General features: G+C 37.2%; 1 protein-coding gene across 1 annotated transcript in view; it reads left to right on the top strand.

Annotated features, from left to right (window-relative positions):
* The window catches only part of syt9b (synaptotagmin IXb), a 66,553-nt gene that overhangs the window by 31,618 nt on the left and 20,406 nt on the right, over positions 1 to 14,529 (top strand). Inside the window, exons 5-7 of the mRNA XM_047354821.1 lie at positions 11,737 to 11,857; positions 13,911 to 14,082; positions 14,182 to 14,311. Of these exons, the coding sequence (XP_047210777.1) occupies positions 11,737 to 11,857; positions 13,911 to 14,082; positions 14,182 to 14,311 (423 nt within the window). The remainder of the gene's footprint in view (positions 1 to 11,736; positions 11,858 to 13,910; positions 14,083 to 14,181; positions 14,312 to 14,529) is intronic.

The following is a 14,529-nucleotide window of genomic DNA, read 5'->3' as shown; positions in this document are numbered from 1 at the left end:
ATAGATATAGCTGACTTCAAAGGTTTTCTTTATAAACCTCGTTGGTCTTGACAAAATTTTAAAACAGATGCTAAGGGTAGCTGATTCATAGTGTTGCTGTGTTTTTGAACAGACTTAGAAATGTGGCCAACAATTTCAATAATCTTCATCTCTAATGGAGGTCTGAAGACATGCAGAAATATCAAGTTTCTTCTGCCATTCTCTCCTAGTCCCCAAGCAGAACTAGGTTACCTCCCTTGGGATATCGGGCTGGGACACTGGTTCGTCCACTCTCCAATATGTTTACAGGCATGCAAGTTAATTGTGACTTCTGACAGAAAAGGCTTCTAACCATCCTGGACCATACTAGACTGTCACACAGCTATATTTTGTGAAAATTAGTTTTATCTTTCAGGAGTAGATGGTAGGAGTTTTCTCACAGAGTAGAGTCACAGTGCAACATACCCCACTGTGCCTGAACCTGCTGATTAGTGGTTGTGAAAATTGGTGAGCGTCTTATTTGAGTTTTAATAAACTGTAACCTGAAGCTTGTAATGGCAACTTATTGTGGATTCATGTTGAGGATTTAACACTGTGTTAATCCACATGCTTTTAATTACTGAAACATTAATTAAATCCTCTTCAGGAAGCCACACATGTCTGCCAGTTGGAAATGAATCCTCACTATCCTTCCACAGCTCTATGAAGTTATCCCTCTGGTGATAAGTGCATCTCTCTTCTTTATTGTCACATTTTATTCTACAAAGAACATGTCCGACAATAAGACGCCTGTTCTTAAACAACTCTCTTGAATTACTGAGTTTTCTCATTTAACCTATGGATAAGGACACTTTCAGGATCAGGAGTGCACTACAACAACATAAATCGGCCAGAACGTGCATCAGAAGGGTCACACAATACATGTATTCCAAAAATAAAAACAGAAAATGGTCAGGCTCAAGACCCTTGCACTTAAAAATAAGTATACACTGCACTATGCGCCACATAGGGCTCTCCGCTTAGAAGAAGCGTGCACACACCTCCACACTGCACATATAGGCAGGTTGCTTGAAAACTGAAGGAATTTCTAAGGCTTAAGGCTGGGGTTCAGATGCAAAATGTAGTTGCCATACTGTCAAAGAGAAGTCTTTGGATTGTATTCACCGATATGGATGAAAAACAAAAAGTGAATGCAGCAGCTCATATTTTTATAATATGTTACAATAATCACAACACAACTACAAACAACCTCAGTTTTCAGAGCCTCTATGTTATCAGCTCATATGGAATTGTGCAAGATCACATTCTCGTGTTGTGCTCTGCACACAAAACTCCTTTTAAGGCATCCTCTCCTGTTTTTGATAAGCTGAAGGTATCCAATCATCCATAACAAAGCTGAATCTAATGGTGGAGGTGCAGAAACCTTGCCTATTCCTAGAAAAATTCCACAAATTCTAAAGAAACATCTAAGTGTTAATGTGATTCATGAGGCTGTAGCATTGGCAGCAACTGGATGGCCAAGAAAGCAGAACAAATATTAGTGTACTTAATACTACAAGCAATGTAGGTTCATGCTTGCCCCACATTGATATAAGACTAAGAAGATTTGCCTTTAGCTGGGGACTTTCACACAGTCTTGGAGATCCGTTAGAGTGTAGGGCAGTCTTAAGCTGGCGTGAAAGGGGCTCATCCAGGATTAGTACTGAACTAGAAATAGAATTAGTACTGAATGCTGTCTGAAATAGTAAAATTTTAAAGCAAAATAGATACATTTATGAATTTCAGTCCTCGGCTTATAAAGTCAGAAACTACGAACAATAAACTTAAAAAAATTAAATAAGTAAAAAACATAAAAGGTTGAACCTAACTGGTCATATATGTTAGGATTATTAATCTGAGAATCTTATTTAATATTTAATATTAATATTTTAACAAATAATATTTCGATCTGTTAAGGGTTGTCCTGTGAATACCAGCCCTTTAAGGCGATGGTATTAGGACAAAATAGAAAGGTGTGAGACGAGCTCTGACATTATTGAACAGCATAAACTCTGCACACACATGGAATGAATTCACACAATTTCTTAAAGTACAAGAATTTATTAACAAAAATAAGTCAACTCAAAGTCAAACAAATTTCAATCAACAAACTCTTTACTATGCTAAAACAATCCAACTAAACTACCAATCAGAATTAAAGAATAGGGAAGACTAATGGGCTATGTACAATATAAACAAGTTGATTAAAGATGATTGAAAACCATGACCGAAAAGAGTGATGCAACATTACCATGCAATGTTTATGTTTGAGAACCAAGGATTATCTTGAAGAATCTGGAAATGAAGTTAGGTGAGTCTTGGAACTAACTTAAGCAATAATTGGTAAACCTTTAGACAACCATTCACAATGCAAGATCAGGTAAAATATTATTTTAATAAAATAATGTTTTAAGAATGATCTGCTGAATAAAACCAACCTTCTGGATGACTAACTCTCAACGAGGTCTAATTAGCTGCCTTTACTTATTGAAATAATATTCAAAGAAATATTATCAAGGAAATATTTTGGAAAAGAGCCAAATCTTTCTGGAGAAATGGGGCTTAATGGTGTATCATTAGCTGTTAGCAGTTAAAGCTAACAAAGAAGGCTAATAGCTTAGCACCAGAATAAAACACACACCTTAAAAATACCGTTAATAAAAGTGTTAAAATGCATAAGCGCGTTATGATAAATTTTCTGTTTAAATCACCTTTCAAGTAAAGTTTGTCTTAACTTTAAAAATATACAAACAAAGAACACAAAACTGAACTTGTGTGCTGCAGATATTCTGCTAGCACCAAGATAGCTGAGTTCAACACAAACAAAACCAAACTTCATAAAATGAAAAACGTTTAGATCATTTCAATCTAAATCCTTCTATTTCTCTGCCCAAACACTTAACTTCATGAACTGTGGTGAGGAACGTTGTCCAAGCGACAATGAAGTTTGAAGAAGCGTCCACAGTCAACAAACTGTTAGCTTCCAGCTAACCTCCGTAGCTGTGGATGAAAGACGGCTCGTTGTGTCCGCCAACCACACTGCACGTTACCGTAACCACGGTGATGCGGTCTCTGCTGTCTTCCTTCCAGACTGGGAGACTGCAGGGGCTTCTCTGGAACACCGTTTGCTTCTGCAGGCCTCAGAGAGAAAGTCAGGCAATGCTTATACCTTAATTTCCCCTTTTTATGAATGAATACTGGGTACACAAACAGTTATTCACTCGTACTTAACTGGTGCATATGATCGCGTGATCTTATGACACTCTTGGATCCAGTGGAAGAGTTATGTCTTTTTGCCAGCAAAGAGACATTAGTGCGCTGCCTCTCCGATCCCGGTCCCGCAAAGAGGAACACTGGAGGAGGTGGCTTGTTGGAAAGGGGGTGCTTTTATTTGGCCAGTGATGTCACAGGAAGTCCGCAGTTACCCCGTTTCCTGGCTGTGCCGGAAGTAGGTTAATGCAATTTATTTTGAAAGTTCCAGGAAAGTTTGTACTGGCCTTTCACGTTGTAACTCATGGCTGTGGGTCCCAACATATAGCATTGCTTCAACTCTACTTTCAGACTTTCCCAGATATAATATCTTGTCTGTTTAGTATTTGCTTCAGTGTGGATTGAAATGTAAAAACTTTGGAGGTAAAAATGCAGTTTGTTGTGATAGCAGCACATGTAGACAGAAAATAACAGTTTGTGTTATTTGCGCAGTTTTCATATCTTAAATTCCAGTCAGTTAATAACTTCACCTTTTCTGGACATAATGTGTGTGTATTTTACGATTACAATATGTAAAGAGAATATACATCATGTCTTCTAGGTGCATGTTAGGACATTTAGTTAAGTTAATAACATCAACCGTGGTCATGCCTGCATTTATTTCCACTTTTTAGCAGCCTTTCGGGCCAATAATATTTTTGGGGGGCAAAAGGCAATGCAGAAGTCATAGTCCCAGTGATCTGGCATGAGGTCAATTTTATTGACTCTACATTTGTTGGCCTGTAATAAGAACCTTAATGAATATAGTCAACATAAGCATTTACAGTTCTGTATGCGAGCATTACTAATTCTGCAAAGGAGAACCCTTTTTTTACAACACCCTTAAGTGCTACTAGATATCAAGCACTTGACCTCTTATTTGCACTCACTGTCAAGTGAAGAATACAATTGGCAGAGTGAATATGGTCAGTTGATTAATTGATGAGATTCTGTAACATTGGCACAAACAAACTAAAGGAAACCCTCCTCATTTTTGCTGGTTTATCTTTATTTCACTTCAGAAAACTGAAAAACTCTTAAAAGACAAAAGCCTAATGTAAGGTTTGAAACAATTGAAATAACATTGTTTTCCATGTTTATGCAGGTGAGAGGGACGTCAAAGAACCTCGATTTCTAGCATTGAAAGCTTTGATTTTTCAGGGGTATACTTTAAAATGAAGAGGTTTCAGCCAAACTTGCAAACACACTCACAAACTAAAAAATATTCAGTTTTACTTTTTTTTTGGCACAATAGTCACTGTATGATCTGGCACTAATGAATAACTTTTATCTCCTAAATGGCAGAGAAATGAGAGATTCTTTCAACTTTCTTTGAATTTGGAAGCTAGTATTTGGTATCCTGATTAGACTCACCTGGTTCCCATGTTATTGGTCACATCTCCTATGTATTTAAGCTTCCTGGTTTCTTTTGTCCACTGCTGGTTCCTTACATTACACTGCTCTGGTTCCTAGTTCTGCTCTCATTGTGTCCTCCCTGTAAGTGTGTTCAGTTCTGTTAAATTCTGTTTCATTGCACCATGTGTCCTTGTACTACCATCTGCATTTTGTTCCACACAATCCATTATGACCTGACTTAAAACAGAAAAAGATTGATCTGATTTGAAGTGAGGAAAAAGGTTACCTGTGTGTAAACATTTAATTTGAAATGCATTCAGGGAACACAGTTTTTTTGTGACAAGAATTACCAAGACTAAGTAATGCATCTTGCGGTGAACTATTTTAACTTGAATTAAGTATCTGATACTAGTGGGACGCATTGAGCCTTAGAATGACCTATATTCTTACTGAAAAAACATGTCATCAGATCTTACACCCCATGACAGATGTTCTTTTCATTCACATATCTAAACCTTTTTAAGATGCATCATTTATACAGCCACATTTAGCCAAAGCCCTCCTGACAGACAAGAGTCAGACAGACATATACAATTTTCTATTTTCAGTGTAATGACAATAGTAAACTGTTTAGTTAAAGGTAAAAAATAAGGCTGTGTCTACTATCCCAAACTGCAAGAAAAGTTTGCGTTTGATAATAAGTAAAAATCTACTGGATCATTTTTATGAGACTACTATATTTTTGTACAAATATTTTGAGTATACAGAGACAGATTTAAAGTAGATATGCAAACTGAATTACAGAACCGAAACAATGTTCCACATTGTGACCCTTCAGAGATCACCTTACTATTACCTAATTTAAGGCTTGTGTACACTCCTAAATTATTAAGACGTTTGCATGAGAGAGAGGCTTTCTACGTAATACACAAAACTGTGGCCGGTAAATGTTTTGATAACCATTCAGTCTCTTTACTTCAAAAAAACTGGCAGTTTGAATCAAATGACAGTCTCACTAGTCTTCACGGGGAGTTATAAAAGATCCTTGAGCTTAGCCTGATTCTGCCATGGTGTATTTATTACTGCTAAAGTGCAGTCAAGGCAGTGATTTATTTACTCCCAGCATGTTCACTCAGGCAGATAGATCTACTGTACTGTTGACAAGCTCAGAGAGAACAGGATCTTTAGTTGCAGCCCATTTAAACTTTTATCAATTTACCTTAGTGACTGCTGTACTCAGAATCTTCCAACATTTACGTATGATTTTAGCATGCATACTACACAGCAAATAACACAATACTCACACATTACTGACTACCTCTGGCTGCAACAGAAGAATTTCAAGGGGATTAATATGTATGTCAATAATTACAAAGAAAAATGTATTTTGTATTACAAATTATGAAGTAACTGCATTTTAGCAGCATATTAACCTTTAGTTGGTAACACTGAATTAATTATCAATTATTCCACATTACCTATTAAGCGAGTATATACTTTTAAATCGTACATTGCATGACAGTTCTTATATGCTTTTAATCTGTGGTTTTTGTTTTAACAATTCTGGAATTGCTTTTAAAATTTTAAGATTCCGGTGCAGAACTAGGAGTTTTCTTGCACAATAGGAATCTATGATTGTCCCAATGGACCTGATTAATCCAATTATTAGTTTATACATTTCCCCCCTCATTTCCCCAAAGTGTTCTGTAAACAACAGCTCCTTGTTGTTAAATTTTGTTCATAATTACCTAAATGGAACACCACACGAAGAAGTTAAATTTAGGCTTTGCAGGAAATGTTCAGTGGCCTTTAGTTACTTGGTCTTTACTCTTCTTGCTATTTCAAGTCCCAGTTCTGATTTTGCTCCTTCACTATGTTGTACCTTTGTAGTTTGGGTTGTTTCATACATGACATTTTCAGGGACGAAATTGAGCCATCTGGCGTGGGACATTTCATACCGACAATGTGTCAGTTCAGAAATGACAACTGACTGTTTAAAGCAATTTTCTATCATCTAATCATCATCTGCTGTAATTAAATGTGGTTATATGACTCTGCCAGCAGGCGGTCACTCAGAGCTGTTTCAGTTTGATTAGGTGTCATAATGTGTCATATTTCAAAAGTGTCAATTGACCCACAAGTAATACATTATCTGTGATTTAAGATTTTTAGAGAATAATGCATAATGAAATTAAATCATATTGTAAAATGAACTATTTTATGGCAGCGTACAACCTTAATTCATGAAAACCCTTCATTACAAGGAAAATATAAATAAACCGATGGTTTAAGTACAGTGGATTGCAATGGTGTCTTTACAGGTGCTGTAAAGGTGTTGGAGTGAGGTTTTGTTGAATATGGATTAATTAGTAATTATCAACCTACACAGGTTCCTCTTCTGTTAATATAATAACTTATACTGTTAGGAATACCTGCAGATGGTGCAGCGCAATAGGAGTGTGTATTTGGAGACTGAGCAGACATTGGCTTATCTGCTGCTTTAGGTTTCCAGTCATTTTTTTGGATAAGCTCAAAGCTATGGCCAGCCTTGGTGAACAGCACTGTGAAAAGTTGTGGGCTGCCCATACCCATTTAGCTGCTGAGTATTGAGTGCATAAAAATGGCCTGATATTTCCATTTAAATTATTTTTTTTATCTCATGTAATATTCAAATTTTGTGAGACACAAAATTTAGGATTTTTATTATCAGTAAGCAATAGTCTTCAAACGTACAAGAAATAAAGGCTTGATATATTTCACTGTATGTGTAATGAATCTGTATAACACATTAGTTTCACTTTCGGAAATGCCAAAAAAATGTACTTTTTTACAATATTCCAGTTTTTTTAGCTGTACTTTTCATACCTTTGGAGGGGCCCAGCCAAAATCTCGACTGGAATCTGAAAGAGACACAACAACAATGAAAAACAGACAGGAAAAATATTGAGGGAAGTGGAGTATGGACCAATCAACGGAGGAGGCTAATCAGGGAGAGAATCAGGAGCAGCTGGTGGAAGGGAAACAAAAGAATACTGAGGGAGAATGACTAAATTAACACAAATGAGCAGGGAGTGCAGGGAGGAAACAGAAATACTTCTAAATGAACTAGAAGCTAGTAAACAATGAAACTAACTCAAGAACATTAACAATGGGGAACCAGATCTAACCAGGGAAGTAACAAAAACATAACATAATTAATCTAATAAGCCTAAATGAACTGAAATAAAGCAAGTGGATAACATGGCAGTGCAAAGAAGGTAAACAGAACTCAACCCCAAAACCTAACACAGGCAGATTCTGACAAGATGTTTAATTCCTTTTCCAGGGATTATTGAGAAGGGTATGAGAATCACGTGTTCTGGAAACATCAATGTGGTTTTGAATATTTAAATTGAGGTGTGTCAAGCAAGGAGCGTTGTTCTCTCATATGGTTTCACATTTACTGATTACTGGGAGGTAGAAAGAAAATGTTCTTAGAACCATGCAAACGCACATTTTCAACCTTCCATATTTGTTTGGGCATAAACTATTTTTTAACCGTACACAATAATTGAGTAGGAAATCCATTCAAGTCTTTGAATGTGAAGCCCCTGCTCTCCAATCATTCATTGATGTACAGTAGCTAAAATATTGCAGTTTATTTAACCAATAATATTGCAGTTTATTCAACCAATGCTTCTACATTTTAAAAATATAAACAAATAGTCAATGTTAATGCTAACGAACAATGAAAGATTACAGATTAAAGGATTTTACTGCTGTTACAAGACATCTAGGATTGTAATTTTTTGTCAAAGGAGTTCATGGTTTCTGCATCTTTAACTTTCTTTGGTCTCCCTCCTGCCCCATTAAGTGGCTTGAGAACCTTTTTGATAACACTTCGCTGGTTGTCCCGGTAAACAAACATTTCCCATGTTGTGTGGTGGCAAGCTTATTTTGTCCCTTTAATCTCCAGGCATCTAGCTTTGTACAACAAAAACAGAAACTGTTTTACTTTCTCTCTGCATGCGTTAATGGAATCCTCCTCATTTATGAGAAATATCATAAAACAGGTTATTTTGAAAGACACAGATAAATATGACCATTTAATACCGGCATAGATATACAGAGATACACATCTGCAGAAGGAAGGGATAGGACTAATTTGACCAGACTCAGACCAACTCCATCGTTGGTCTGAGTCGGTAATAAGCTTGGCAGCTCCTGAGGGAATGAAGGTGTTTGTCTTATAACTGGAGAAGATGGACTGCCTACACACTCTCTTCTTTATTGGGGTGCTTTAGAGATACAGGCTAATTTCATTGTAAGAGCAGAAGTGACCATAATCTTAACCGCAGGCTTGATTTGAGTGCTCATAATAGTAGTGACCGACACTCTATATCCTGTAAATCTAACTCTGTAGTCTCTGCGTGTAAGAGAATGATGGAAGTAGGAGATCACATTATCATTAGGGAGCTTAAGGGCTTATTTATCCTGCATCTCTTTGCTTTCCTGCCTGCATGTATCAGGTTGCAAATTCTTGTGCCTCTGCCAGGATTCATGTGCGCTACACCTCGGAGGCATCATAATCCAACTGTACATGATTACCAGTCGACGCTCAAAGGAACAGTCATGACAGAGCGTCAGAGGTGGACTCTTCCTCAGCAATACTTATAATGAACCAACTCATCACTCAGTGTCAGAGATCCTGTCTGATGATTGTTTGTGTTAATGCATGTAAGTGTACACATATTCTTTGTGTTCCAAGGTGAGCATATGCTGTCATCCATGATGAATTAACTCATTTTAATCAATTTGATTTGCAGCAGTATTGAGCAGAACACTCAGAGCAGCTGGTTTCTAATGTGCATGTGTCAGAGTTTTTGTGTCTCTCCAATAAAGCCAATTAATCTAAATCAGTCCAAGAGGGGGCACTATATTTCTAAACATGGGCCATTGTGTTTCACACCGGTTTAAGGCTCAGGCTACACTGCTCTTGATAATTGTGTAAACTGATTTTTTTCTTCTCATTTAAACAAAAAACTACACCGTCTGTAGGATTTCAACAAAAAGCACTGTGAGACCCATGATGGAGCAACAATGTTGATATGACCCACAATAAATTCAACCGAAGAAGATCCCAAGCATGGTTAAAGCAGTGCTAGGCTAGAGATTTTCCCAAAACAATTGTAGTTTTATTTGACAGTTTATCCATTTACTTTCAGTCAACTTCTTCATCTTACATTTGATGTTTGAAAACAGGACAAACCAAAACAGATGTGGGAAGAAAACATGAAAACAACTTTAATGTTGTTTCCAGCATAGAAAGCAAAAGAGGGCATGTGCAGAACTGGCTTCCATGTCAAATTATTTTTATAATCGCTTGATAATAGAAATTTAAATAACCTCCACTTTAAAGACATTTTTAAACCTCAATAGCAAGCAGTCATTTGTACCTTGATGACCATTTGAATGGAACTGTGAAGGGAATCATGCGGTCTTAGTGCTTTTCGAATGGGCTTTTCCCTGATTCTTTCCTCACCACCCTACAACAATGCTATCACCGAGGATATTACATCTGCACTAGGATGTTTCCTCAAAATTTGTGGAGTGCCTCTATAAAGTTCGCTAAAACTCCTTAAGAAGTAAAAGCTATTATGACTTGAAGCATGTGTGTGCATGACTGCATTTAGAAGGAATTAAGCACACAAAATCAAAAATCTGCATTTTCCACAAACCAGGCCAATCACTCTGCGGCTCTGAAGCCTCTTTTTTTTATTAGTCGAATGTGTACATACTTCTATGTGCATCTTATCATGGCATGATGATGCAGCTGTGAAATGAGATCCTTTTTGTTGAAGGTTGCACCGACATCAGGAGGCTGCAGCATTTGCATGAGCCCAGGCTCCTACTGAGGACCAAGATAAGCAGCCAAAACAATAATGACGAAAATAAAGAGGATCAGTAATAACCACTACAATTTCGCTACAGATATTTTGTGCATGATAAACAATTCATCTCCTGGCCGATATTGAATGCCTTATTTCAATGTGAAGGACATTTTAAGGTGTTTATTTAGATTCTAAGCTAACCAGAATACATAATCACCAAAATTCATCTTGACTATTTTGCACCATTTTAATTGATAGCTGTATTAACATGTTTCTAGTTGAACAGGGAACTTGTTATTGTAAAAAAAAAGATAGGTCAGAATGTTATAATAAATCTTTCAAAAGTTGTTACTATTATTTGTAATATAAATAGGTTTATTCAACATGAACTGCTATGGAAGTACATGAATAGGAGGAAAACATCTCTGCAATGTAAATTTTAAAGCTGGTAACAAAATCTTAAATTTTTCTTTCAGAAAATGTCTTCATGAGCTGTGTGAGCCCAATATGTTTATGCAAGTGTAAACCAGAAATTGGCAGCACTTGTTCCTTATGAATGCACAGCTCACCTTCACACCATCACAGGTTATTTTCAGAAGTGCTAATTGGGAAGAGGGAGCCTAGCACGAATGCAAATGTAAATTAGTTGTGAATGATCTCGTAGGGACACAGGAGTAGTGAAAACGTGATGTAGGAGTCAACAGGTTTGTGCTCAGGCTCAAATAGAATTGCAACAACTGCAGTGGAGCATAAAACAATGACAGAATGATTTAACTTAATATAAAATAAAAGAGCCATGTCGCATGAGGCAGGTATGATAATGAAAGGTCTTCAAGATTTTCAATCTGAGGTGTACCAGGTGTGATCCATGCCTGAGGTGTAAACAACTGTCATCACTTCAACATGTTAGAATTTGCTTTAATTTAAATCCATTTCAGCCTTAATTTAATTACAGAACACTCATCTCCAACCCAACATTTTTTCATCTATAATAACATTTTAAAGTCTTGAACATTTTTTATGTTATATGTTGTGTACAGCTTATTTTTAACTGTCAATGTATGAATGTCACAGCATCAAGGCTCTAGATTTCAATCTACAAATACAAAATGGAACTATGCACCATCTGTGTCTGCAGTAATGACTTACCTAAAATGAATAAAACTTTCATATAGGAATGTAGCCCATGTATGAGAAGAGAGAAAGTTGTACTAATGTAAAATCTTAATATGTTTCTTCGTAGGATAACGTGGATCTCGGAGAGCTGATGTTCTCGCTGTGCTATCTCCCCACAGCTGGCAGACTCACCATCACCATAATCAAAGCCAGAAATCTAAAAGCCATGGACATCACTGGAGCCTCAGGTGGGAGCTGATCAACAGTTCAGTGAGGTGTTGTACAAAAACTGATTATTAAGGTTGTATAAATTTCTGATCATTTTTATAGCTTGAACATTCTGGCATACTATAAATACCCAAGACTAATACATACAAGGATTTGGTTTTCATGTCTTTTGACCTTTTCCACATTTTGTCACATTACATGTCCGGATGGGATTTTATGTGAAATACTAACACAATATTGCATTATGCTGAAGTGGAAGACCGACCATACATGTTTTTGACACATTCAAAAATTGAATATATAAAAAAACAAAAATAAAACCTATATTAAGGCCCCCTGAGTCAATAAGTAGAAGAACTATCTTTTAGAATTACATGAACAACATCTACATCTCTGTCCCTATCAGCATTGCACATCCGAAGACTAAAACTGTTGCTTTTTTTGCTTTTTTCAAAATAACTCAAGCTATGTCAGACTGGATGGATGATGTCTGTTAACAATTTTCAAGTCTTGCTACAGATTGTCAGTTAGATCAAACTCTGGACTTTAATAAGGTTATTTTAACACATTAATACGCTTTGATTTACAGTACTTCATTGTTGCACTGTCTGTATGTTCAGGGTCATCCTGCTTGAAGGTGAACTTTCACCAGTAGAGTGTCTTGTGCCTTTTTTAATATGTTTTCTTTCAGTATTTCCTGCATTTAGCTCCAGCCATCTTCCCATCCACTGTGACAATGCTTAAAAAAGCATGTACATAATCCTGCTTCCACCACCACGTTCCACTGAGGGGATGGTGTGTTCCAGGAAATGAGCAGTTATTCCAGGGAATGTGGAGTTATTTCTCCAGCACACATGGCTCTTTAAAAGTTCAGGCTAGGTCTCAGCTGACCAAGGCACATTCATCCACATATTTGCAATGTCCCATACACAGCTGGTGGCAAACCTTAAACAGGACTGCTTGTAACTTCCTTCTTACCAGTCTTCCATAAAGGGCAGATTTGTGTTCCTGTTGACAAATTCTTCCACCTGAGCTTTTGCTCTTTTGCAGCTTCTTTAGAGTTACCATTGGCATTTTGGCTGCTTTTTTGATCAAAGCTCTCCTTTCTCCTAAGTTTGGGTGGACGGCCATGTCTTGGTAGGTTTGCAATTGTGAAACACTTTTTCCATTTTTTGGATGCTTGAACATTGCTCTAAGATGTTCAGAGTTTGGCATATTGTTTAATAACTTAGCCCTGTTTTCAACTTTATCTCTGACCTGTCTGGTGAATTTCTAGCTCTTCCCGATGCTGTTTGTACACCCGGTTCTCTATCAAGTTCCTGAGACCTTGACAGCACTGCTGAATTTAAACTTAGAATAAATTACTCAGGTGGACACCATTAAATAATTAGGTAGCTTCTGAAGGCAGTTTGCAGTGTTTGCAGTAGATTTTATTTAAGGGTATTCGAGTAAAGCAGGCTGAAAACATATGTAAGCCACACTTTGTATGTTTCTATTTGCAGAAAATTTTGAAAACCATGTCTCATTTTAATTTACAGTATATACTGCAGTTGGTAGCACTGTTGCCTTGCAGCAAGAAGGTCCTGGGTTCGATTCCCATCCAGGGGTCTTTCTGCATGGAGTTTGCATGTTCTCCCCGTGCATGTGTGGGTTCTCACCGGGTACTCCGGCTACCTCCCACAGTCCAAAAACATGCCTGTTAATCCTGCTGTTAATTGGTCACTCTAAATTGCCCTTAGGTGTATGAATGAGTGTGCATTGTGGATTGTGTGTTGCCCTGAGATGGACTGGCGACCTGTCCAGGGTGTACCCCGCCTCTGACTGACTGACCTTTCCTTTACAGTGCTGCACCGCTTTGTGTTGATTGATCACACTGAAAGTTTTACCTTTAATGTGACAAAACCTGAAACGGTCCAGAATACTTTGCAGGGCACTATTCATAGTGTTGATTATATTACTTTGGCTACTGTTAATATACATTTTTCTATCAGTCTTCTTTGAGCATCAAAGAGACGAATGCTTGCATTGTAAAATACCTTGAAATACACATTGATATATATAATCTCTTTCCAGATCCTTATGTGAAAGTGTCCTTGATGTGTGAAGGAAGGAGGCTAAAGAAAAGAAAGACTTCAACCAAGCGTAACACACTGAACCCGGTGTACAATGAAGCAATTGTGTTTGATGTTCCTCCTGAGAATATAGACCAAATCAGCCTGCTCATTGCAGTCATGGATTATGATCGGTTTGTACATTTAGAGCTCCCTTTCAGGCACATTCACTAAAACAATGAAATAAAAAAACAACCTTGAAGCTCCCTGTGTTATTCATTGCTATTCCACAGGGTTGGACACAATGAAGTGATTGGAGTGTGCAGGGTTGGTAACGAAGCTGAAAGCCTGGGGCGAGACCACTGGAATGAGATGCTAACGTATCCCAGAAAACCGATCGCACACTGGCACCCTCTCATAGAGGTAGGGTCTTCTCAGACTTTTGGTGCAAAACATATCTTTAGATGCTTTAAAATGATTTTAATGTACTAAAATTATCATAAAGTTAAGATTCCTACTGCATTGCCATATCATTGCATCATGCCGATAATAAAATGGCAGAATTGTTTTTCGACACTAACTAACATTCTAATCAGTACTAAACAAAAAAGGCTAGCTGGTATTGTGTCATGATAAAACTA

This window comes from Girardinichthys multiradiatus, chromosome 2, assembly GCF_021462225.1.
Source record: "Girardinichthys multiradiatus isolate DD_20200921_A chromosome 2, DD_fGirMul_XY1, whole genome shotgun sequence".
NCBI lineage: Eukaryota > Metazoa > Chordata > Actinopteri > Cyprinodontiformes > Goodeidae > Girardinichthys > Girardinichthys multiradiatus.
Note: the sequence above shows the minus strand (reverse complement) of the source record. Positions and strands in the feature narration are given on the sequence as shown.